This window comes from Muscardinus avellanarius (genome assembly GCF_963383645.1).
Source record: "Muscardinus avellanarius genome assembly, chromosome: 11".
Classification (NCBI taxonomy): Eukaryota; Metazoa; Chordata; class Mammalia; order Rodentia; family Gliridae; genus Muscardinus; species Muscardinus avellanarius.
In genome coordinates this window covers 38,906,046-38,933,644 of record NC_137797.1, presented here as the reverse complement: position 1 = coordinate 38,933,644, position 27,599 = coordinate 38,906,046, and the positions used below count along the sequence as shown (strand labels likewise).

Below are 27,599 nucleotides of genomic sequence, written 5' to 3'. Positions count from 1 at the left end.
TTTACTTGCTAATTCTTTTGGCAGTTGAGAATGGTGGTGCAGACCTCCAAATACTTGGAAGGCTGAAACAGAAAGAACACAAGTTTGAAGCCAGCCTGAGCATCTTTATGACACTTTGTTTCAAAGTAATAAATAAAAAAATCTGGGGGTGTAGCTCAGAAGTAAAATACCTCTGAGTTAAATCCCTAGTTCCAAGACAAAAACAAACAGACAACAACAACAAAACTTGTGTTGGCAAAAAATCCTTAGTAGTAAGAAGGGATTAAAGAGTGAATTTAAAGAGTCAAGTAGTTGGACAACAACCTGTGGGGTTAAAATAATTTCTTTCTTCTTTTTGTATCAGTAAAAGTAATATGGTAATCGATCAATACAGAAAACGGTCCTTATTGGAAGACAGGAAGGAAAAGACCCTACATTGACTGTATTTTGTATCTTTTTCTATGTAATAACATAACAGTATATGATCTGACCACCTACTATGGTCTCTTACCTTGGAATAGAATCTCAGAAGAGTGTGTAATATAAGCCATCCTCTTCAGAGGGAATTTGTAGAATTTCATGAACAGTAGTGATGATAATGAGTATGTATTCTTCTGACAGGTATGACAGGATACAGATAATTCTAAGTTATTTTATTTTATTAAGTATGATGTATGACAGCCAGTAATAAGATGATCTTTTATAGGACTTATCATAATATTTATGTATTTTACTTGAAGAATCAGTTTGGTATATAAATTTGATAATTGAAAGCACATTAAAACATTTTCTACAGAAAGCGAACAAGTTAAATATATACGGGTAAAGATCATAAAACATTTTCTTTCTGGGTTTTTGCTGAAGTTTATTGTGATTTCAGAAAGTATTAGCTTTTGGTTCACATTATATCCCTTACTTAATTGTAGCACCAAACCCTGTTTCAAGTATTAAGTAACTATAGAATAAAATACATTCAAGAAATATTTACTTGGAAATCTCAAAAATATTTTAACATGTAGATATTCAAATATTTGTGAAATGAATAGATTTGTTATTTTAAGCCATGCAAGTCAGAAACAATACTCTCCAAAAGAATGACTATGTTCTTTTGTATAAAATCTTTCTTAGAGGTAGTATGATTTAAGGAATCCTTCTTTGGGCACATAGCTTATTCTCCTCATATTTTTCTTTTTATTAAATTCTTTATTGGTGCACTGTGCTCATACATCTTAATGGAGTAGACGATGTTAAAGGCATACATGCACACATCATTCATTTAGCCCTTCTCCATTTACCACCTCTATCCCTCCCCCTACTTCCTTCTTATGTTTGGCTTAGTGATTGATAAGTTTGTGCATGTACGTAATGTACATTAGGGAATTTCCCTCGTCCCCCTCCCATCCACGTCAGCTAGGTTGCCTTATTTGCTCATCTATAGTTTTTTCTTCTTTGCCTAGAGTTCTTCCTATTACCTTTCCCTCCCTAGCTTTTGCATATTAGAGAGACCATCCAATTTCTTACTTTTTGTGACTGACCAATTGCTCATTAATCCATTTTGTCCAGCAATTCCAAAAAATATCTTTCTTAAACCCTGTTTTTTGCTTATACTTCCATACGAAAATTACATAATGTCCTTTGTTTTCTGAACTTTTCATTTCCCTCTTCTAGCTATCCAGGATTTTTATTACGTTATTATGTTATAAAAATAAATAAATATTAATGTACTCATCTGTAGCCATTTACTTGAGAAAAGATTGTGAAACATCAACTTTGAGTAATAGCGTATTTTGGATAACATTTTTTCTTCTATGAAGTGACAGGTATCTTTATATTACAATATTCAAAGTCAACTATAACTTTCCTGCTTTCTTATAATTCTAAGATTGGTAGCAGCTCAAATCCTGCTAACTACTTCTACCTGAGCATATCAGCAATTCAAAGGGAATATAGACCTTAAAAAATACTTATTTCAAGGGGGTAGGTAGGAGGTGCTTTCTTACCTGTCACCAATATTTATATATGAGTTTTTCAGTTGATCAAAAGAAATTACCAAGTTCTTTTAACTATAGCTTCCATCTCCAGCTTTCTTATTCTGCCGAATTTCTCTTTTATTTAAATGTTTTGAACCCTAAAGAAGAATTTCCTAAACATTAGGCAATTTGGTTGATAACAAAATATTTTAGCTCACAAAGATCTTCATGTAGGTGTGTTATAAGAATGCTATTTTTAAGTACATCAGAAATAATCAAATATGTCTATGATTTGCCTTTGGGTGAGTAGACTTAGATGTACAAGGTCTAGTTAAGAATAGGACTATTTTTTGTTTTGTGCTTTCTCTGCTTTCTCTCATTCTTTCTTTCTTCATTTTTTCATTCTTTCTTTTTTCGTGCCTACAAAGTGTTGCTGTGCTGTGCTTTCAAAATATCTTTCCTTATTTAGTCTTCTTAAGTCGTTGCACTTTAGCTGCTGTTGTCCCTGTTGTACAAAGATTATAATACCTAACATTTGTTGAGTACTTCCATAGACCATGCACAGCTGTAAGAGCTTTATGTGTACTTTCTCAGTTATGAACCTCTTTAGGAGGCATCCTCATTGTCCTTGTAAAGGAAGCAGATTTCTAGAGACATTAAGTAACTCTCCTATGTAGCCCAGATATGCTTAAGATCATCTGTGAGGACATGCTGAAGCTTGGATCCAAATCCTAAGCGTTTATACCAATACTTCTGTTTTCATAGCATATTGACGCTTATTTTAAAATAGAAATAACTTTCAATGATTTCATACTTTAATAGTTTTGACTTTTCCCCAAGTCTTCAAAGCCACGGGTCTGCATACCCATGGCAAGACCCCATGTACCCCAGTGCATATAGGTGCTCCATTTTGAGAAGCTGAGCAAGTCAGTATATTTATTTCAAAGCCTGCTATGTACGTATGTTCTTTAAAAAAAAAATGATGTCAAACTTGCTAAACAACAATCCTATAATACTATATGCCTCTGTGTTGCTTTACTAAGGGGCTCTAATGATTGGGAGTGTCAGTTCAGACCCTCGTGCCTCTCAAAGATAAACCTGTCAACTCAGGTAACAATTAAACTGTACAGTGTGATGAGAGAATTTGGGAGGTTGATGTTAGTGTGTCCTGTGCAGCCTGCATCGTGCATTTTTCCCATCAAGGTCAAGAGGGTGTTAGATGTTGACAGTGATAATTTACTTCCGAGCCAAGCTACTACTAAATTGTCTATCTTGGGGGAAAGAAGTGCATACTATCTGGACTTCCTAGTCTCTATCATCCTGCTACCTCTATACTCATTTTTTTTCCCTATTAGTGGCCCACATTTTTTTTGTGCGAAGTTACATATTTTTCTCTGTCAGAAAGTGAAAGAATTTTATTTTGTAAGAGTACCAAAGCACATGTGTTTGCTTTGACCAGCACACTCTATTGCTAGGACTTGGGAGCCATCCAGTCCGGCGATATGCTTGTCATGAGTATTTACACATAAGGACTCATTCTCCTGGCAGGGTGCCAGCCTCTGGCCATTTGGGCGTGTTTTCCCCTTTCCACCTAGTTTAAAGCCTCCTGTAATTTTATATGTACCACCTCTGGTCACTTCACACTCTGAAGTGAAAGCGAATGTGTCTTCCCTATACTAACCAGTGCTGTTTTCAATAGATCTTTCTTTCCTTGTAAGTCACAGAAAATTATTTGCAGAAGGTGGCTCAAGAATCACTCGCCTGGCAGAAAGAAAAAATTTGATTACATTTAGCTGTTAAATTACCTTACTTTGTCAAGAAAAAAAACCCACATTTTAAATTGGTCAGGCAGATTCTTGTAAATGGTATTAAAGTAAGAAAATTAGACAGAATCATTAGACAGAATGTCTAAATAGTTTTCTTAATATGTATATTGTGAAGAGAAGTTTTAGGCTACCAGTTCTAGGCCTGACCAGCTACTCTGTGCTTTGATGTCAGGCCAACTTGTCCTCCACTTTTGAGTCGGGTTATATCTCCACCTCCTTTTAGAAACCTGCCCTGACTGAGGCATAATAGATGCCTTGACCTCCGTTTCCTCCTTATGTACTAAGTGTGCATGTGTCTAAGGAGAGCACTCTTCAATATAATGTTACAGTTTGTAAGGTCTTACCTCTGGAGTCCCCACAGCATTACGCCATGTCTAAGAGGAGGAATTATGTCATTTCATCTTTACTTATCCAGTACTTGATACAGTGCCAGGCTTATGGTATGTGCTCAGAATGCATGATGAAGAATGGATGGATGGCCAGATACATGAGTTTGCCTGTACTCCCTTTTGGATTTTTTTGTTTGTTTGTGTTGTTGCTGTTTTTGTTGTTGTTTGTGGTACTGAGGATTGAACCTAGGGACTATAGCCCCAGTTATACTTTATTTTTGTTTAGAAATAGGGCCTCTCTAGGTTGCTGAGACTCTCACTATGTTGCTGAGGCTGGCTTTAAGTCTGTGATCCTCCTGTATCAGCCTCCCAAGCTCTAGGATTATAGGCATGCACCAACATGTCTGGCTTATAAGGCTTTCTTTTTAAGTAGCTTGATGATTCCTGGAAGTGGCCTGTTAGAAACTGCCTATGATGTTATAGTACAAACTGAGAAGCCACATTATCTTGGTTCAGATCCAAGCTCTGACAAGCCAAGCTTCTGTACCTTGGGCAAGATCCTTAACCTCTCCATGCCTCAGTTCCTTCTTTTTATAAAAAGAATTTTAATCATATTTGAGGTGTGTGCTATGAGGATTAGATGTGACAACATACAAAATGCTTGTAATGGTGCCTGTTGCATACTAATCTGTTTCTGTTCTTATATACTAGAGGACATAGAGTTGCAGTGTGCTATAACAACAGACTTCTTGAAACTATGTTTTGGTCAGCAGAGAAGTTGAATGGAAACTTAATCATACTAAATAAATTCCCAAGGCCTTATGCTATGAAAGGATATGTTTGTTCATGCCCTTTTGGTTAGGGGTGTCTTAGGGAATGGTAAGCTGAGTGAATCTTCACTGATTCTTTTAATAGAACCTTGTGGCTTCTTCTAGCAGGACAAAGCAGCATTGTACAAACCATCATTTGACTCACCTGGTTTAAGTGAATACCCCTGAGTGGTAGAGTTAGGGCCACTGAAATTTCTGTCCAAACCAGGAAAGGGTTCTTGTGATAGTTAGATTGGAACAATGGACATACAGTAGTTTGGGGCAAACAGGAATTACACAGAATTATAGTATACACTTCCAGTATATACGTGGATATATGTGGGATAGTTCATTTAAGATCTTTTTTATGATAGTTTACCATTTATGGTCATCTTTTATCTTGACATTGCAATCTGACAAAGGTAAATAGATCCTTTATTATAGATATATTGAGTTTCATTTATTAGTATAGAAAATAGACTGTGATTGGTTTTAGGTCTTAGTAATGTTCCTTAGTCTTAGTTTTAGCTGAGTAGACCTACGGAATGGTCTCTTTCCTCTCTTATTGGGAACTGGAATGCAAAAAAAAAAAAAAAAGACATGAATTAAAAATTTAACTTTTAGCCAGGCGTGGTGACACAGGCTGTAATTCCAGTATTTGGTAGGCTGAGACAGGAGGATCGTGGTTCACAGACAGCCTCAGCTACTTAGCGAGGCCCTTTGCAACTCAATGAGACCCTGTTTCAAAATAAAGAATAAAAATAGGGCTGGGAGTGTAGTTTGGAGGGAAAATGCTTCTGGGTTCCATCCCAAGTACCACACACACACACACACACACACACAAAAAAAAAAGTTTTGCAGTACTGGGGATGGAATCCAAGGGGCATCTTACCTCTGAGCTACACCCCCAGCCCTACTTTTTAGTCTCTTTATTTTGAAACAGGGTTTCACTGAGTTACAAAGGGCCTTGTTAAGTAGCTGAGGCTGTCCGCGACCCGTAATCCTTCTGTCTCAGCCTACCAAATGCAGGCATTACAAGCGTGCACCACCCTGCTAGGCAGAAGTTAACTTTTTTAATCTCAATTTTTAGCCACTTCTTTTGAATTGAATTCTGTTTTTCTAACAGAGAACTGTAACCCATGGAGTCCAGTTAACTGCATTGCTTTGAGTTATAACTGAAGAAAATGAAACTGTTCAAATTGGTGGCTTTCCCTTGGCTGTTTACTTTCTTGGTGTCAGAACCAGACTGGAACTCAGTTTTCTATTATTGAATCCAGTGCTTGTCTTCAGTACCCTGGTTAAATCATCAAAGAATTTTATGTCTAAATAAATTTAATCACCCTCTACATCCTTTACTGCTGAAGCTTTCTCCGAAAAAATGAAATGAAGCTAGGGAATTATTTACATCTGGCTTCAGCCTCTTGCAAGAGCCTTTGGATCTGAGAGCAAGTGGCACCCTGCCAGTGACAAATGGAGGCACTGATGTTGCCTTCCCATCATCCGCTACCTTTTATGGTGTCAAGGGATTTCTTGCTCTCCTCTGTGACCCAGCTGCAAAGCAGCTGTTGTTTGGGCTCCTGCCTTTCTATTCTCAGAAGGCAGCTCTCCTAACCATCCCCACCAGATTAGACTTCTGCAGCACACGTGAGCTGAGACGGGCCTTTTGGGGACCAAGGAACATAGCAGCACCTCATGTTGTTAAAAAGTTCGGTTGGAATGTTTCAGCAAATGCTTATAGATCTGGTCATGACAGAAACAGCACCTATTACATCTATAGCCTGGCTGAATGGTTGAACCTATTACTACTAGCTTAGATTTTTGGGCATTCCAGTTGCACGAATTCCCCAGGAAACTGGCTACTTCATTCATCTAAGGTTTCTTTTTTGGAAGCCAGTGGTGCCATCTATGGATCACAGAATGCTGACAAGATTTGTGGTTTTTTGCTTTTGCTTGTGGAGAAGGATGTGTTAGCAAAGATGGCAATACCCATGAAATTCTGGGTATCCCTTAGATATCAAGATTTAATCAAATTTACCCACTGAAAACCCTGTCTTCTATTTCAAGGTAACCCCACTTCTCAAAGGGGAATATGTATGTATTTAAGATGGATGATTTGGGATTTCCCAGCCTCCAGAACTATGAGGAGGAATCAATTTCTTTTGTTTATTTAAAAAGAAGAACTGTGTAAGCCGGATGTGATGGCACACACTTGCAATACCAGCATTTGGGAGGCTGAGACAAGAGGATCACAGTTCGAGGACAGTCTCAGCTACCACTTAGGCCCTTTGCAAGTCAGTGAGACCCTGTTTCAAAATAAAGAATAAAAAATAGGGCTGGGGATATAGCTTCGAGTTAGAATGCCCCTGAGTTCCATCCCTAGTACTGCAAAAGAAAAAAAGAAAAGAAACAAAGAAAAAAAAAAAAAAAGAACTGTGTTGTGCATGTTTGCTTTTGCAAGATATTTAATATTTTATTATTCATGGCATTTCTGACCACGTACTCTGCATCTGGCCTTTGGCTAAATGTTGATTAAAAAGTCCTCCTGAAGTGGTTTAAAATTAGAGGAGGAGATCACAGATCATACTTAGAGTACACATGTTGAGTGTCAATACAGAATGAAGTGTTGTTGGACTACTTAGAAGGAACAGATTCAGCTTGAAGCATTCTGAGCGGTTTAGTATGGTCATGTCCATAACTGGAAAGTTATCTAAGATTCCTGTAAGAAGATAATTTTTACATTTTCCTAATTTTCAATTATAAAAACCCAGGTATTAATGTAAAACCCAGGCATTAATGTTTATGTGGAACTGTGATCTCAAGTCTCATTGTTCCCTCCCCCTTGGCAGTGGATTTATCCACAGAGCTGCTGCAGTTGCCCTTTTCATTTTTCTGCCTTCTCCTCTGCTTCTCCCAGTTCCTCCTGGCTTCAGGACCTCTTAAATGCCCCTTGCTGAGGTCACCAGTGATCTATGGATGTTTTTCAGCATACGACACTATTTACTATTGCTCTTTCCTCTAAATACGTAGTTTCACCTTGCTTTCAGCCTCTTGATTCAGCCTGATAAACAGATGGCATTTTGACACCTACTGTATCTCCTAGGAACACTAATCCCTACAAATCTTAAGCCTGAGCTCATAATCTGATCCTCTCAACCCTGCCTTTCCCATTATTTACTGCTTTCCCTTCTGTTTCATAATCTAAATGCCCAGGGGTCATTCTTCAGGACCTCCATCTCCCTTGCCACATCCCTCCCCTATCCTATCCTTGATGCTGGGTAGATAACCCATTCTCTCTCTTTTATCACTCATGCCAGCCCTCTAATCTTTAAATCTCTATCATCCCTCTACATACTTCTATTCCCTCTTATCCCTGCCAGGCTCAGAATGATATTTATAAAACACCAGAGAGGATCTTCATTTGACCTGTCAGCCAGGTATGCTCCTTCCTCCTCCCATGACCCACTGTCTCACTGACTCACTCCCTCCAGGCTTCTTGCAGAGTTTTGGTGATTTTGTCACAGTACTTTGTTGTGTCTTTGCCTAGAATGTTTTTGTCTCTGCTACAGTAAGTGAATCATGTACATATTTTGATTTTTGGATAAAGCATAAATTCCTTTCAAAAACCTTGCCTGTCTATTTTCACTCTTTCAAACCAAAAGTTACAGGGAAAAATCCCTTGTTGTAGGGTTTTGTGTTGTCGTTGTTCTTTGTTTGTTTCGGGTTTTGTTTATTTATTTATTTTGGTGTTTTTGTCAAATGCACTGAAGCTTCAGTTTGTAAGTTTCTCCAGGGCAGGAGCTGTGTCTGTTCTTATTCTCTGTCTTAATCTTAGTACTTAATACAGTCTGGGCAGATAGTAGGTGCCAATAAATATTTGTTGAATTAAGGGAACCAATGAACACATGAGCTGCTGAAATTTCCTTTGAATTAATTTTAGTGTAAAGCAAATAGACCTTTTATGTTTTCTAACTCATGTATAATTTTTAAAATTTTTATTGATATAGACATACATCTTAATACAGTACACGATGGTAGAGGCATAAATGCACACATCACGTAATTAGCCCTTACCCAATTTCTGTCCAATTCCCACCCTCTCCCTCCTTCTCATGTTTAGCTTAGTGATTGACTTTGATATGGTTGTTAATGTACATCATGAATATTAGAGAATTTCCCTCTTTCCCCTTCCCATCCCCTCAGTTAGGTGACCTTATTTTCTCATCTATAGTTTCTCCTTTGTCCAGAGTTCCTCCTTTGACTTGTTTTCTCCCTAGTTTGTGCATATTAGGGAGAGCATCTGATTTCTTATTTTTTGTGACTGACTAATCTCACTTAGCATAATGTTCTCCAGTTCCATCCATTTCCCTTCAAATGACATAATTGTGTTTTTCTTTATGGTTGAGTAATTTTCCATTTTGTACATATCCCGTAGTTTTGTAATCCATTCATCTGTTGACATCTTAGCCACTTCCATAGTTAGTCAATTGTGAATCATGCAGCTATGAACATAGATATGCATGCATTAGTGTGGTAGTTTGGTTTCCATTCTTTTGGGTAGATACCCAGGAGTGCTTTTGCTGCATCATATGGTAAGTCTGTTCCCATTCTTCTGAGGATCCTCCATACTGTTTTTTAAAGTGGTTGCACTAATTTGCAATCCCACCAACAATGTATTAGAGTTCCCATTTCTCCACATCCTCGCCAGCATTTGTTGTTGTTTGTGTTTTGAATGATTGCCATTCTAGTTGGAGTTAAGTGGAATCTTAGGGTAGTTTTGATTTGCAGCTCTGATTGCTAATGATGTTGAGCATTTTTCATGCATTTATTGACCATTTGAATTTCTTCTTTCATTAAGTGTCTGTTCGCTTGGCATTTTTTGATTGTGTTATTTGTTTTCTTAGTGCTGAGTTTCTTACTAATTCATGTATACATTAACATGTCTATTTCTAAAGCCTAAAAATGGCCTATTTGAAAATATTTGCTTAATTTTAAATAAAATTTTAGTATATGATTATGCATAATTTAATTATAAATTTGGCTTATATGAAGTGTCTATTTGTTCCACATTATTTTCATAAGACATCTTAATAAAAATTCAAAATTCTGTTCTCATCAACTGAGAATATGAATGGATAAGAGTTAGGATGAGATATTGGTTTTAACTTAATTTTGAGTTTAGTATAGTAACACAGTGCAACAGCCTAAGTAACTTGCCCAGGTGGAGTGTAAGCAGTGGTGTTATACTATGAAATTTATTATCTCCATGGAAATGTTATTACAGAAAGTGTGGATGATTTCTTTAAGCTTGAAGGGAAAATATACAAGTGAACAGATGTATAAAGGAAATGAAAAAGTAACATAACAGGAAGTCTGACTGAGCTAACCACCTTCAGTTATGTAATATTTATAAAAGTTAGCTATTTTCTGTTTACACCTTAAAAATGTAACCTTTAAAAAAAAACCTACTCATATTAAAGCTGTATGAGAAGCAACAGTTAAATTTGAATTTTACTGTTTTCAGATATTCTTAAATACTTCTTTATGAAAGGCAAGTTACTTACAATCTCTAATGGTTATTTAAAATGGTCCCTTTGTATTTTATGTTGCTTCTTAGTATTTGTTATTGAAAACATTAAAATTATAATGGAAGTAGATTAGCCTTTTGCTTTTCTTTTTTTCTTTTTTGTTCCCCTCTAAGCATTTTTGCAGATTTTGTCCCTTTACTTTATTCTCATGAAAGGTACCAGGTATCTGATGTTGTTCATGCCTGCCAGTACTCTGTCCCTTATCCAGCCAGTCTTTCCGAGCTAGTCTTCCACATTCTCTTGCCCTCAGTCTCAAACAGAACTCCTGGACTCACTAAACATGCAGGTCCCTCCTGACACTTGATTGTTCCCACAGTCTTCCCCATGTGAATAAGTCACACCTGTATTCACTCACACATGACAGGTGAAAAACTGTGGCATCATCTTTGATTCTTCTTTTTATTCTGACCCACACCTGCGCTAGGGGCCACTCATCCTCAAAAGCTAGTACAAACCTAATCATTCCTCACCACTTTGCTTTCCCCACATTGCTAGGAGTGATAATAACATCTTAAGTGATATTTCTGTTATCTTTTGCTACCTCTTACAATCAGTCTTTCATCCAGAACCTAGGAAGATTTTGGTTTGGTTTGGTTTTAATATAAGCGAGATCATATTTTCCTCTACTTAGTCCTCCATGATGTTCTTTCTTCATTAGAAGACATTCCAAGCCAGGCGTGGTGGCGCACACTTATAATCCCAGCATTCAGGAGGCTGAGACCAGAGGATCGTGGTTTGCGGACAGCCTCAGCTACTTAGTGAGGCCCTCCGCAACTTAGTGAGACCCTGTTTCAAAATTAAAAATAAATAAAATAGGGCAGGGGGTGTAGCTAGGAGGTCAAATGCCCCTGGGTTCCATCCCCAGACCTGCCCCCCCCAAAAAAGAAGATTTTCCAGTGCTAGCTCTTGCATACCACACTAAAACTAAAATGGTCCAGAGAAGATTAGCATGTCCCCTGTTAAAAGGATAACACAGAGAAGGGTGAATTGTCCCATGTATGTGCAGTTCCCAGGGGCTGTTCAACTTGTTTCTGTTTAACACTGATAACATGATATGAATATATGAATCAAAACATCCAGTATTGACATTGTAGTTTTTACTACCAAAAAGAAAAATAAAAACCAGAAATTTCAGATTTCCTACAATGCCTACTAGGCCCTATCCAGTCTGGTTGTTCATCTTGTATTCCTTTTCTATGATTCTTAATGGAATTTACTCTCTGGCTACCATATTTTTTATTTTATCGGTGATTTTGTAATTATACATCATGATGCAGTTCAGCGTGACAGAGGCATACATGCACACAGCAATCAGTGAGTCCTCCCCCAGCCATGACAGATCTTTACATGGCCTGCAAACCCCATTCACTTAAGTCACATTTCCCATGTCACTAAGGGCCTTTCTTGGTCCCTTTGTCAAACATAACACCCCATGTCCCCAGGGGTGTATTGCTGTATCAACTGAGCCTATTTTATTTTTCACCAACACTCTTCCAGGTGACACTGTTGCCTGCTTGTATGTTCAGTAGTTATCCCACAACTAGAATAGGAGCAGTAGCAGGGCAGGAGCCATGTCCACAACCTGGAATAGCCTGTCAGGCAACAGATGCATAACCCATTTTTTCTGAAGTAAAATGTCGCATCCATGAACCATTCTCTTTCCTTTCTCAGTAGAATTAGTTGTCCTATGTTGTTTAGACCTTAGTTTGGCCACTAGCATAGTACTTGTTTTTAAACAAGTCTACTGTAGATGTATACTTTTATCTCCTTCAGTTTTGAAACACCCACAAACCAACTCTCATTCTCCGACTCTGAAACCCCAGCAATAAAATGAGATCTGGATATAGGTGGTGTCATTAAGAGATTACAGTTGGGTTACAAATCACAACTACAGCCTGCTTATTTCATGCAGTGGATTAAAAAGAATTTTTTTTTTGTTATTGTGGCTTAAATATTTTTCCCCACAATCATTTTAATAGATATATAGTATTTCGTTGAAATGGCATTGGTTACTCAAGCCTATGCTGGTAGACACTAAATATACAATACTGTACTGAAAATAAACAGCAACTTCCTTGTAGTTACATATGTTTCTTTAGGACCAATGCCTAGAAGTAGAATTGGTTTTCCAAAGTGTATCTATGATTTAAAGGCTTTTGTGAAATTGCTTCCAAGAAAGATTTTTACTACACTTTTCCTATATCCCAACAATGTGTTATATTAAAACCTGTTTTTATAAACCCTAAGTAATATGGAGTACTCTAATTTCCTGGAACTTTACTGATTGATGAATAATAACATGTCAATGTATTAATTAATATTTTAGGTAAATTAAGGATTCTATTTATTACCTTTGGGTGTTGGCAAACTTCCTTTGAGCTGTTGTTTCATGCAACATGTCTTCTTCTTTTCCTCTCCTCTGCCTCCTCCTCCTCCTCTTCATTCTCCTCTTCCATGGTCCTGGAGGTTGAACCCTGGGGCATTTTGCCCCTGAGCTACAACTTTGCTCTGTTTTTATTATTCTGAAACAGAGTCTCACTAAGTTGCTTAGGGCCTCACTAAGTTGCCAAGGCTGGCATTGAATTTGTGATCCTCCTGTCTCAGCCTTCCAAGTACTAAGATTAAAGGCATGCACCAGCATGCCCGGCTCAAATAAACTCACCTTTCTACCCTCCCAAATATATATCATGTATATCTACATGTGTGTGTATACATGTGTATTTTTACCATATATAGAATTATAAATATATTATTTTTATATGTTATAAATATTTTAGCATATTATAAATCATAATGTCACAATTTATTATTTAAATATATGTACCTGTTACATATGCATAGCCATATAAAGTCATAATCCTCTGCCGCGGTGCAAAGTCTTAGTGTTTTTGGTGTCCTTCAGTAACATCACAGTTCTGAGCTATGGTGTCAAGATGCGTTGTGGAGGGAGGTGGTTGTTAGGGATAAGTTCTCACTAAAAATAAGTATATAATTTGAGTATAATTTTCTAAAGTCATAATAGTATTAATTATCTCTTGCATATTAACCAGGTGCTTTTTTGAGGGCAAGTGCCAGAATTGATTGACAGAATTTCTGTGTTATTTTAGCATGTGAAGATACAGATGTGTCTATTTCACATTTGTATGTTTTCTAGTTGGACAAACTATTGGTCAGCTATCGGGAGCAATGCTTATTCTGTAAACTCACAGCTATTACTGTCTAAGCTGTGGTAGTAGTAACACTAGTTTAATAGAAAATCAAAATAAATTACTTATCCCACATTGTAAAATAGACTATATAAGTTTATTGGATATTAATCTTAAATGTATATGCTTAATCACTGCTAATCAGAAGATTACCAGATCAGGTCTAGTCTTGATTAGGATAAAGTTTTTTTGTGTGTGTTGGTTTGTCCCAGGTGTGTGTTTAGAATACTTACTAGTGAAGTCCATTTTTTCTTGGTTTTTGAAAAAATACATATGTCCAAACATCCAACAGATATACAAAATTAGGTTGTGCATGTTTTGCTTGGTCTAAGGAGTTTGTGTAAACAGTGACTATTCCATAACCCTCATTTGTAGAAAAGGCAGATAGAATCTCAAAGACACCATGGAAAAATCTCCTGAATGTTTATTCTTTTCTATTATCTTAATTACCATCTCTATAAAAATAATAACAGCTGAAATAGTAAATTCAATTAAACATATTATTAGCAACCATGATTCCTTTCTGGTGCAGAATAATGTGAATGCCTCATTGACTTAGACATATACTTGGTTCCTAATTTAATACACTCTCATGAGGGTTTTCTTTTCCTCATTATTTGACATTAATCTTTACTAAATAAATAATGGTCAAAGACCAAAAGATAGGTCTTTGCATGATGGTACAGTATTTCTTCCAGAAATGATGTTTTGTTTGTTCATTTTGCATCCAAGAACAAAAAGAATGAAGAAATTCATTTTATATCTAAGTCTCATGTCCTTTAATAACCTAGTCCAGTAAGAAGCAGAGGCTACTGTCCCTCGAGTCCTGATGCACATTTTTATAGCTTCATGCTATTGTTTTGACACAGAACTATACATGAGGATTTTACTACCCAATGTACTAAGGCAATGATAAATGAGCTACTTTTTGTTTGTTTGTGTATTTTTTATCCTAAAAATGCGATTAGTGGCAAAACGTTCAGAGCCCCTTTTGTATCTTTGTATAAAATTTTTAACACTCTACCAAATGATAGTTTTTATTTTGCATCTTTCTTTTATTACTCTCTTCTATGAAGTCTTTGTATATATTTTCCACTGATTATTTAAAGAATGACCATATGTTTTTGAGGCTTTGTATATAACAAAACAGACTTTTTGTCATTCATTGTTTATAATTCTATTGCATACTCGTGTGTGTATGTGTGTGTATATGAGTTTTTTTCATTCTTTGCTTATAATTCTATTGCATACTCATGTGTGTGTGTGTGTGTGTGTGTGTGTGTGTGTGTGCATGTGTGTGAAAATGATGAATATTTGTCGCAAATTTACATCCAGGTACTATACTAATCATCTTATATGTATCATTTAAGATATTTCAATAATCTCATAAGTTTTATCTTTTTAAAAATGTGTCAAATTTATTTTCCAGAGCATTTAAGACTTAAAAATTATTTGAACAGAAAGTCGAGTTACTAAATACCTCTTCATGCTCCTAGCATTTTGTATACAGTTTCCCTTATTATGACCAACTAATGTTGTTGTTATACATTTGTTACAATTCATGAGCCAATTAAAGTCTATAATTTATATTTTGACTCAATCCTGGTGTTGTACATTCAATGGGTTTAGACAAATTGATGAAATATATCCTCTATTACAGTATCATACAAAATGGTTTCACTATCCTGAAAGTCCCCTGTATCCTTCTTATCCTCATTTTCATGTAATAGAAAAAAAATCAATAAAGAGATAAAAGATTTTTCCAGAGTCACATAGCTAAGCATGTGTGAGTTTCTCTGCCTGTCTAGAATCCATGCTTCTAAATCATACATTAGCATTCCTGATTCTCTGTAGGTATTGAGTAATTTGTGCGATACTAGGGAGGTAAGAGCTTTCCTAACCCTTATTAACTTTATAAAAGTATATATGTAGGAAACATTTTTGCCTGTGCTTTCTTTGCCACTCTGAAGTTAAAATGTAGGAAATATTGCCAGGTGTGATGGTGCACACTTGTAAACCCAGCACTTGGGAGGCTGAGACAGGAGGATCGCACAGGTTCGAAGCCAGCCTCAGCTACTTACTGAGGCTCTCAGCAACTTAGTGAGACTCTGTTTCCAAATAAAGTATAAAATAGGTCTGGGAGTATAGCCCAGAGGTAGAAAAGCCCCTGAGTTCCACCCCCAGTACCACAAAAAATGTGGGAAATATTGAAGGTAATTTTAAATATTAGGTATTTTATTAGACTTATTCATTAAAGAGATACAATGAGATAAAGTAACTTTTTTAAAAAAAATAAGTAATGCAGAAGTCCATTATATTGTTATTTGGTTATCACTACAGATAGTAGAGACTGTAAGCTAGTTCCCTCTGTTAGAACAATGAGTCAGCTGGGGGTGGTAGAGCACGCTTGTAATTCCAGAGCTTGGGAGGCAGAGACAAGAGGATCATGCAGGTTCGAAGCCAGCCATGCGTGCTGGCTTAGTAGACCCTGTTTCTAAATAAACAAAAATATAAAAATAGGTCTGGGAGTGTAGTCCGGAGGTAGAACGGCTTCCAGGAACCCCAGTAACACGAAAAAAAAAAAAAAAATGAGTCAATGAAGGATACAGTAATAGAGTGATTTTTTTTTTTTTTTGAGGTACTGGGAATAGAACCAAGGGACATTTTACCTCTGAGCTACACCCCAGCCCTGTTTTTTATTCTTTATTTTTGAGACAAGGTCTCGCTAAGTTGCAGAGAGCCTCCCTAAGTAGCTGATGCTGTCCATGAACTGCTATCCTCCCGTCTCAGCCTCCCAAGTACTGGGATTACAAGTGTGAGCAACCATGCTTGGCTACTAGAATTTTTGATAATAGCAATAAGGACTAGCTGCTTGATATTAACTGAATTGTGACTTTGTTTCTTTATATGATAAGTGACTAGGACCAAGTCATATCAAAAGCTTAAATGCCATTTTTTAATAAAAAAAGAAGGAATGAAGTAGAAACAAATTGAAAGGAAAAATAAAACAATAATGATGTTTCTTTAAAACCATCTTTTATTCTTCAAATTTCTGTGAAACATCTTTTCTTTTCTCTTCCCTAGATTTTTTTTTTTTTTTGTCTTTTTAGCGGGCTCACTTTTATTCTTTTCTTGTTGTCTTCCAGAATTCTGTCCTTAGTCTTTGCTCTCAACATATTCTTCTTGATCATCTTCGTTTACATAAAAACAAAACACTTTTTATTTTCCAGTGAAGGTTACCAGTAGACATTAGTTTGTTTTGTTTGTGCCTTGGGGATGAAGAATCCCTCATGAGACTGGTTGCTGAATCATCCATTTTCTCTGTTTTTCAAGGGTCGTAAGAGTGAGGCTGAAAAGTTCTTCTTGAAGGCTATTGAGCTGGACCCTACCAAAGGAAACTGTTACATGCATTATGGTGAGTGGCCCATAGCTTTTTCCATGTCTCCCATATTTGCTGTTGATGTTGGTACAAGATTTCCGTTTTGCTGCTGAAGGACATTTTGAGAGGAGACATTTTTTTGTTGCAGATTTAGTGTCATGCCTCATTCTTCCCATTCAAAACAGTTTCATTAAAGAGCACTTGCATACTATTTTCTCACAGTAATTTTTGCAGGACTTCTGTAGGTGAGGTGGTTCTACAGTTATTTGTTTCAAGTTGAGTGTGGAGCTTAAATGAGATCTCACCAGGAAAGCGTCTAGTTCCTTCCATGCTGTGTAATTTGTAATAATAATATTAGCTTCGTTTTCATTCTAAATTATAATGCATTAGTCATTGAGGGTGCCATTTTGGAGGTTTAGAAGTTCATATTTTGGCCTCAAGAATCTTTCTTTCTGAGAGCTAGAAGGGTACACCAGCCCATAAATGCCTAAGAGCGAGGCCAAGGATGTGCCGTGATAGGTGTAAAGGATGACTGTCCCGTCCCATTTAGCCTTGGCCCTAATCAGTGCAGAGCGGGCTTACACAACCTCTCTGCCACACTCTGCTCTGTCATTAGCTGTGAGTCATGTGTTCATTGAGGGAAAGTATATAGCTGGTTTGGTCGTGGGTAAAATGTGCTTATTTCTACCAGATTTGGAATTGCTTTCAAGGAGCCGGAAAGCATTTACTTTTGCTGATGCCTTGGGGAAAAAAATGGTTTTTTGTGATCATTCTTGGCTTTGATGTGTTAGTTATTATCAAATAGTAAACTTAAAAAATGTGGACAGGAATTAAATCTTAAGGAAATAAAGCCAATACGCTTGTATAATATTTAATTCCTTCTCTCAGTTTCCAGCTAGTAAAAATAAATCAGGGACAGGCTGCAAGTGTAGAAGAATGGAAATAATAAAACAGAGGAAACACTTAACCAACCACAAGTGTGTTTTCAAACTTACGTTATTGTGTGTATGTGTCTATAAACTGAGGGTTGTGATGCTTTATCTTCACAGCATAATGCAGTATGTGCTTTCACATAATGTGTTACACAACCACGCCTGATTTTGTTTCACAGTGCAGTTTTATTGCTCTGTTAAGATAGCAGTCAACTAATTTGACTTTACTACAGAATTTATTTTAATTTTTACAGGTTTTTCTATATGAAACATTTTAAATTAAGACTTTGTCGTGCCTATTATTTCTGCTACTCCTACCAATGCTTTAAAGAGGTTCCATAATTCTTGTCCCTGTGTGCCAAAGGATCTCTTGCTTTTGCATTTCAGGAAGTAAAATTCCCACTCCTCTTTTCTGTCTATATTTATTTTCAATATATTATTATATAGTATGTAAATATTTTCATGTTTTTTAAACTTTATCATTGCTACATTTACATTGCTACATTTAACTTGTAATTGTTAAAAAAAAATCATCATTATATTAAGAGTTGGCCACTGTTAGCCGGGTGTGGTGGCGCACGATTGTAATCCCAGCATTTGTGAGGTTGAGACCAGAGGATCACAGTTCGTGGCCAGCCTCAGCTACTTAGTGAGGCCCTGTTTCAAAATTAAAAATTAAAAATAGAGCAAGGGGTATAGCTCAGGGTCGAATGCCCCTTGGTCCTATCCCCAGACCCGAAAAAATAAATAAAGAGTTGGCCACTGTTTTATTCTGGCTCATTCTTTTATACTTCTTGTTCTTTCCTACCTCTTCATGATTAACAATATGTATAGTTAATAATATATAATATTATAATATGAATGTATATTTATATCATATTCCTGAATTTTATTTCCAGTGGTGGCGGCAAGGAGTATGTCTTCAGTAAGGATGGTTTTCTTTGGGGGGGCAGGAGTTTTAACAGAAAGTTCAAGAAATTCTTTATTTCATGTGTTATTTGGAAAAGAGTGTTAACACAGGTATTTAATACATGTGTAAAATTTGATTCTTTTTTCTACCCTTGAATTGTTTTAAAATTTGGGGCATATATATTTATTTTCTCAGGGAAAATGATTTCACATTCAATATAATCTTAGAAGATGTAACTGATGAATTTTATGAAATTTTATAACTTTTAACCTTCTTCCTATTTTATACTGAGACTCAGAAGGGACTCAAAAAATAAGCACTACAAAGGAGAGATAGGTAGGGCAAATGATCTGTGAGTGGATAGGAAGCTTATAACTGGGGGCCTTGATAGTCCTTGCTTACTACGGTTGGGTTATAAAAATCAAACAGATTTTAAAGAATATTAATGGTTCTCCTTTGGGAGAATCTATTTTGAATAAAATATTTCAAATTCAATTGGAAAAATTTTTCAAATGTAAGCATTCTATTGTACAGACAAGTAGATTGAAACCTAGGGAAATGAACATGATTTGACCAGGTTAGTTGTATTTGAATAAATATTAGATTTCTTAATTACTGTTCTTGCTTCATATTATAGAACACATGATGTTTCTTTTTACAGTATTGATAATGGAGCAGGCAAGTAGACATTTGATACTGTGTACAGTTTTAGGATGTCAAATTTATATACGTCATTACTTCACTTAAAATTCTTAGGGAGGGTTTGTTTAATGTTTGTATGATATTCCTGCTAGGTGTACGGCACTGCTTTTTAAAAAGTGTGTAGTGCTATCCAAGAAATAATCAGGTAGTAGTGCTATCAAGGAAACAATTCAGCTTTAGAAGGAGATGATGGAGAAAGTGGAGTGCTTCTTAAGACGAAGTAGTTAAAAGAGTCTTTGAGTAAGTGATATTTGATATCTCAGACCTTAAGTCAGCTACTTCAAGAGCAAGATTCAGACAGAAAAATTAAAAATTTTCAAGGTCCAAGTCAAGAACAAACAATGTTCACAGTAGGGAATGAAGGTGCTCATGATTGCAGTATATTGAACCAGATAGGGAAGTAGACAAGGCCACAGACAAAGCAGTAAAGCACAGAGGGTTTTGTGGACTGAGGCAGGGTGTTTGCATTCGACTCTAAGAGTAACAGAAGGCACACTCGGGAAAGACAGGAGTATAGATAGGTTGGAATAGAGCGAGAGAAACTCTTCAGAGAGCTATTGTGTTTCAGACAAGAGATAATGGTGTTGGACTTTGGACTGGTTGTGGGAATCTAAATATTTATGATGAAATTACACACTTTCCTCCTTTACAAGATTATAAATAAAGACTAGGGAGGACCTGGCTTTCCTTTTTTTTAACCATCAATATCCAGCATCTTGCTATATTCTTAATAATGTGCAATAAATGTTTATTGAGCTCAGGAATATTTTGCATTCTAGAATGGATCAGGGATACAAACACACTGAAAGAATGTTCCATTTGAATTTTATTATTTTTTGTCCAAAAAATATGTACTATGATTCTCATATCACTTCATTGCCAACTTACTGGCTATATATATTCTCAGGGTGTTTATACCCACAGATTGAATGAATAAAAACACTTCCTCAGCTTAAAAATAAGCATTTAAATGAAATATGTGTTTTGAGTCTTTTTAAAATGCTTTTGCAAATGCCAATGAAAATGCCAAACTGTGTAAATTTTGTTTTATGGGAAATTCACTCTCGCGGGTGATTATGTGCTTTTAGTTTGCTTGTTAATGATACTAGTGACTTAGAAAATATTATCCAGTTGGGACTACACAGAGGGAATTATGGAAATTTATACTGGTTGCAGAGGTGATTAGAAGATGATACTTAAAATGCTATTATTTACTTGTATTTGAATCTACCCTTTTGTGTCTGGGAAAGAAGTGTCACTGCTAGGTGAATTTCTTTCTCTCACCTTGATTTGCAAGTCAGTTCAAATGAGTTTCTTAAGTGTTGGTACCTGTAGTTTCTGGAGAAAAAATATTATCTCTAGAATTCAGATTCTATTTGTTTGTTTGTTTGTTTGTTTGTTTATTTAGTGGTGAACCCAGGGGCTTTCTACCTCTGAACTATACCCCCAACCTTAATGTTTTGTTTTGTTTTTTAATTTGGAAACTAGGTCTTATTAAGTTGCTGAGGACCTTGCAAAATTACTAAGGCTATCCTTGAATCTATGATCCTTCTTTCTCAGTTTCCCAAGGACTGGACTACAGGCAGATGCCACCATATTCTGCTCCCTTTTCTTTAAATTTGAAAACTTAATTTGAGCCAGGCATGGTGGCACATGCTTGTAAGCCCAGTACTTGGGAAACTGAGATAGGAGGATTCCTGATTCACGGAGAGACTCAGCAAGTAGTGAGACTCTCATCAACCTAGTGAAACTCTATTTCAAAACAAAAATAAAATGGCAACAGGTGTCTCAAAGGTAGAATGCCCTTTAGTTCAGTGTCCATTACAAATGAATAAAAAAGCAAGCAATCTTTATGTGGGCTTTCAGTATTCTGATTCTCTGTTGTTCACTCTTCTATCAAGAATTTTAAAGAATGTATAGGAAATAATACTATCAGTAATAGTATAATATTGTATTCATCTGTTCTCAAGCTTACAATGTATTCCCATGTCCGTAAGCCAGAAGTTATGAAAGTCGTAAAGAATTTTGGTTTATCAGTCTCAGTTTGAGGATTTGGTGTTCTGATGTCTCATGGGGGCCTGTGACTCAAGGCATTATGTGTTGATCCCTTTGTCTCTAATAAGAGGCACCTGTCAATAGAATCAAGGCCAAGGCATGTGCATTTTTAAAATAATAATAAAAAGCTATTCAAGTAGAATATGTTATAAATCTTTAAGTATGCAGTAATAAATTTGATATATGTTAATACAATGTAGCCAATAGATATGTATTATAAGGTACCTACTGTGTACACAACAACTTAAGGACAGAAGTACAAAGCATTAAAAACATTTACATAAATGCTTGAGAAGACATTTTCTTTTACATGGAGTTGGGCAGTTTCTTTTTTTTCATCTGAACCTCTTTACTTAGAAGAAAGTCTGAAGCCTCATTTTCTTCCTTACTGATACTCTCTGGGTGGTGTTATTCATTTCCAGGTGTTCAGCTATATAGCAATGATTCATGAGCCTCTTCAAGCTTCCAGCTCTACTTTCATAATGATTTTATTACAGTTTTTTTTAAAGAAATAGCATAATTAAGGGTCCTTGATATAGGGGGCTGGGGTGCAGGAAACTATGCCTGATGAGCTTCCATTTACCGTCTATTTGAATGATGAATTGGAACTCACCAGATAAAAATGTAGAAATGAGGGATAGTGGTGATGAAGAACATTAAAGCAGAGAAAATGCTTAAAGCAGAAGATATAGAATGCACCTGGGAAATAATTCAAGGATAGAAATAAGATGATAGCTAGAAATGGCTCCATAGAAGGAGAAATGTCTAAATTATGAGAGCTCTCGGGTTATGAAAAGTATCCATTGGAAATTTCCATATGTGACATTTATAAGGATATTAGAAAAATTCAGGCATTGCCAACAGGGAGGATGGTGTAGACATCATTAAACGGTTCCTCAAAGTGAGAATCAGTTATGTCATTCTTCTTCCTGAGCTCAAAGAAAGTATAGAATTAAAAAAAAAACTATAACTTCCCAGATTATAATTAATCAAATCTACTGTCAAATTTATAATCCTGAGAATGCATTACTATGTTTATCAAACACTTTGTTCTCTACCCATTATAAATATTTTTTGATCATTGCCAGATCCCAATTACATTGGACTAAGAAGATAGAAATTTTAGAATTTTTATGTGATTTCCTAAATAAGAAAAAAATTATTTTGGTGGTACTGGGGGTGGATCTCAGGGGATTTTCTCCCTCTGGGCTATACTCCCAGACCTATTTTATACTTTATATAGAAACAGGGTCTCACTAAGTTGCTGAGAACCTCACTGAATAGCTGAGGCAGGCTTTGAACCTGTGCGATCCTCCTGTCTCAGCCTCCAAAGTGCTGGAATTACAAGCGGGCACTACCACAGAGATACCGTGATCAATGACGAAAAAAATTTTTAAGTATCTAGTGGAGGAAAAATGTGAAAAATCCATCTCTTTCAACTTTTAATCCCAGAAATTTCGGCTGTTGTCAAACCCAGTTTTGCTCAAGGATGGTTCATAATTTTTCATTTCAAAAAGCAAACACTGGAGGAAATTGTTAAAATATTAGGTTTGGTCTTTTGTCTGTATACACTTGAATAAAGAAGCTTAACATGATTCATGGCTTAAATTGCTGAGAGGGCTGTGGCTTTCTTTTATTCGTAATTAAATCAAATTGGATGATGGTAATGGAGCAAGATTGTGTTGTATCATCTCATTTTGTAGTCACTTCAGAAGCAGAGTAATTTTTAAAATTAAGTACTGACACAGGGCATGATAGAACACACAAGTCCTTAAAAGGCTGAGACAGGAGGATCACAGGTAGTTCAAATCAGCCTCAATTTTCAAAACAATAAAAATTAAAAGGGATGAAGGTTTAGCTCAAGAGGTAGAATGCCCCTGGGTCCATCTCTATTACAAAAATAAAATAAAAACCATAAAATAATTAAATAATGAACTAAATTATGATATGGTGGTAGTACCTTCATTAAAAATGAAAATATATTTTGCGTGGTTCTTTGCAAACTACCTTGAAATTATAATTATATTAAGTGTTTAATATAAAAATCACTGTTTATTGTCCCTTTATTATTCAAATTGCAGCATAGACAATTCACAGAAGTATAATTAAATTAGGTGTTTTCTAAAGGTTGTCCCAAGCTATTTTATTTTTCCTACTATTAAATATATCTAATAAACCAATATGACTTAATTTTCATTCCTTTGTGTATTTTTCTAAAATATTTTTAAAGCCTTTTAGAATTAAAATATTCCCATGATTAAAATAGGAAGAAACAGAAAAGAGACTGAGTTTCTTAGAAAAGAGTAAGGGAAAAACTATAGGTCTAATGTGCTTTCAAAAAGAAATGCAATTACACCGGGCATGGTGGCTCACGCTTGTAATCCCCACGCTTGGGAGGCTGACACAGGAGGATCACACAGGTTCAAAGCCAGCCTTGCTGGCTTAAGAGACCCTGTTTCTAAATAAAAATATAAAATAGGTCTGAGAGTGTAACCCGGAGGTAGAAGGGTTTCCAGGAACCCAGGTACCACAAAAAAAAAAAAAAGAGAGAGAGAAAGAAATGCAATTAAAAGACAGACAGTAAACTGTTAGAAAATAAATTTCATAGAAGCAAATAATAAAAGAACAATTTATGTGAGGCTTGAAAAACTCTGTAAAGCTACAAAGAAAACAGAACACATAGAGTGAGGTCTAGGAACAATGCTTCCTCAAAAAGAAAGAGCAACTGGTCGTAAAAGATAGATGAACATACAATATCATTAGAAATCAAAGGAATTCAAATTCAAATAACAGTTCTCTTAAACTGCTCCAGCACTTATTCTGAGGATTTTTTAAATGAGTGATATGTGCATGTATGCCTCTACCATCTTGTACCCCATTAAGATATCTGTATGACTATAATGTACCAATAAAAAATTAAAAGACTATATTTTAATTAAAATGTTTTTCTTTATTTAATATTATCAGCAATTTAAGAATCTAGCATGGACCTTGTTATTTATTTTAGGCAATAATGAGAGTATATATAAAGCCTTCAAAAGGAGAAATGGCTAAAATGGGCATATTCTCACTTAATAAAATATCATAAATCCTGAATTAAATGTATAAAGTATATGTAATAACAGATTACTTCTTATATTCTATTAAGTAAAATTTTCAAAATTGCTAGTAGATTATAATTAAATTCTACAGAATAACTATATTATTAAAACAATCAAAGCAAAACAAAAATAAAAACACTGTAATATTAGAAATGATTGTTCTAAGTCAGGCATGATGGCACACACTTTTAATTCTAGTGACTTAGGAAGATCACTATTTAGAGGTTAGCATGGATAGCTTAGAACCTATCTCAAAATAAAAGTTAAAAAAGACTTGGAAATGTGGCTCTGTGGTAGAATATTTACCTAGCAAGTACAAGGCCCAGAATTTAATTTCTAGCAATACCTTTGTGTACACACATACATACTCAACAAACTCACTGGATATTTTAGTGTTTTGGACCCTTACAGCTGTGGTTTGTTTGTTTGTTGGTTGGTTGATTGTTTTTTTATTTTTCCTGGTGCACATCATAATATAATTCATAGTAAGAGTGACCAATTGCTTTCTATTTAAATATTTCTATAATAAGACCATTATTTGAGTACATTTTGTGAAAGTATATATAGTTTCATAAAATGTAAAAAAAGCAAACATCTTACCTAATTTTCAGGTAGATAGGAAAATTATTATAGTAATCTAACTATTATCCACAATTATTTAGTATAGTTTTTATGTAAACATAAATGAGAAGAAAGGAATAAGAAGTAAAAGGATCTTATGTGACTGCTCTCTTAAATACTATATTCCATAATGAATTGATCAAATATAATACATTTGATAAATATATATTATAAAATATTTTAATTTATCAAATAAAAGTTGTATAAACAATTAGTAATTTTTCTGCTGAGAAATTTATATAAAAATATAAATTATATATAAATACACACACACACACACACACACACATATATATATATATATATATATATATATATATATATATATATATATAATTAATTCCCACAAAAGCTAGATGGGCAGGATACCTGACTATGTTCATTTTATAGATGAGGGAGTGAAGCCACTGAGCCATATGATAAAGTACCCAGGATTTTAGTTCCAATTTATAGTAAAGTCTGAACAGTGCTACTTATGTCATGTTACTCTGCCACCAAATCTTATGCAAACATGTAAAATATTGATAAGACCATGCACGTTGGTAAGATGATATAAACTCTGACTCATCAAGTTTCATTATAGCTCTTCAAAAAAACAAAAATGAGGAAGAGATGACAATGTTGCAAAGTATGCTGGGATTATAAGATACTTCACCAATATGTGTAGAAATTACATCATGCCCACTTTATAGACGCAAGATTTAAGGCATAAAGAATTTACCTGGAAGCTCATATCGTCTTTGCCGAGTGAATTGGCAGAGCAGGAATTTAAGACCAGCCTGACTCTCAAGTACATGATGTGTTTATGATTTTCCTGAAACTCACAAAGATAGTATTCTTCTAAAATATTAGTCTTGTGGCACTGACCCAGAATGCTGAGTTCTTGAGGACCTTCGGGAGGAAGAACACCACCTTGATGTCCACAGAGCAGATGCAGAGCCTGAAAGGGGAAGGAGGAAAGGAGCCCATGGAGAGGACAGTGGGGAGAAGTGGAGGAAACGAGGAGCAGCCTCACCCAGTTATTCTTTCAAATTTTCAAAAACAAGCACATTACCTTTGTGAAGTTTCCTTGTTCACTTTAGTAAAATGTGAAAAAAAACAAACATCTCATCTGTTGTCCAGGTAGTATGGAGAAAAGAGACCAAGAAAAATTATTACATTAACCAAAGAATTCTTGAGATTTTTTTCATAGAACTCAATGTGTAAAGTTTAAGCCATAAAAAATCAAGAAGGATTAAGTTGAGGAAGGATCTTACATGAATTTTCTATTAAATGGTGTATTTTCATAATTAACTTTAATAATACATTCTATGGACATGTTATGCATTCTATATGTTAGTTCCTCAAATGCAGTAATCGTGTAATCAGTTACTGAGTACTTTTGTTTTCTGAGAACCTCACCTGCAGCATCTCATTTAGTCCTTCTAATACCTCTGTAAAGTTGTCTCTATTTGAAAATGTGAAAAATGTAGCTCGAAACCAAAGACTTGACAACCATGCTGGCCCTGGTCTTGGGGCTCCAGCCCTGCCATAGTATCTCATTGTGCCTCACATAGGTAGGTCAGTTAACTTGCTTTCATAAAAGAAAGTAAAACAAACGGGGTGGGGACTGGATTTCAGTTAGTTCCACACTTCTCTTTTCTCATCTCTGCTTTCCACTTTTCTTATGTGTAAAAAAAAAAATCTACTTTAGCTGGGCGTGGTGGCGCACGCTTGTAATCCCCATGCTTGGGAGGTAGAGACAGGAGGATCTTGCAGGTTCGAAGCCAGCCTCACTGGCTTAAGAGAACCTGTTTCCAAATAAAAATATATAAAAAATAGGTCTGGGAATGTAGCCCAGAAGTAGAAGGGTTTCCAGAAACCCCAGTAACACACACACACACACACACACACAAAAAAAAAAAAAAATCTACTTTATCTTAAATTATTCACACTTAGGGTAAGTTCTGCTAAGAATCTTTGTGTGGGACTTAAGAAGCCACAAAAGCCAGATAAGAACTGAATTAAGCTTTGGATTAGGAACAGAGAATGCTGTGGATTTTGGACAGCAAGTCATGGTTTTGGGGATAATGTGTACCTAGCCCTACTGGGGATTATCCCCCTGAGCATGGTAAACCTTCTTCTACTATCCTCTACTCAGTTTGTTAATCTGGAGTTGATTGCTACTGCCTAAATTGGTGATTTACCTACAATTT

The 27,599-nt window shown here is 35.6% G+C and overlaps 1 protein-coding gene across 1 annotated transcript in view; it reads left to right on the top strand.

The window, feature by feature from the left end:
* TMTC2 (transmembrane O-mannosyltransferase targeting cadherins 2) overlaps positions 1 to 27,599 on the top strand; it is a gene marked incomplete at both ends in the record, with an annotated part of 448,300 nt that overhangs the window by 340,347 nt on the left and 80,354 nt on the right. Inside the window, one exon of the mRNA XM_080705147.1 lies at positions 17,038 to 17,119. Within this exon, the coding sequence (XP_080561273.1) occupies positions 17,038 to 17,119 (82 nt within the window). The remainder of the gene's footprint in view (positions 1 to 17,037; positions 17,120 to 27,599) is intronic.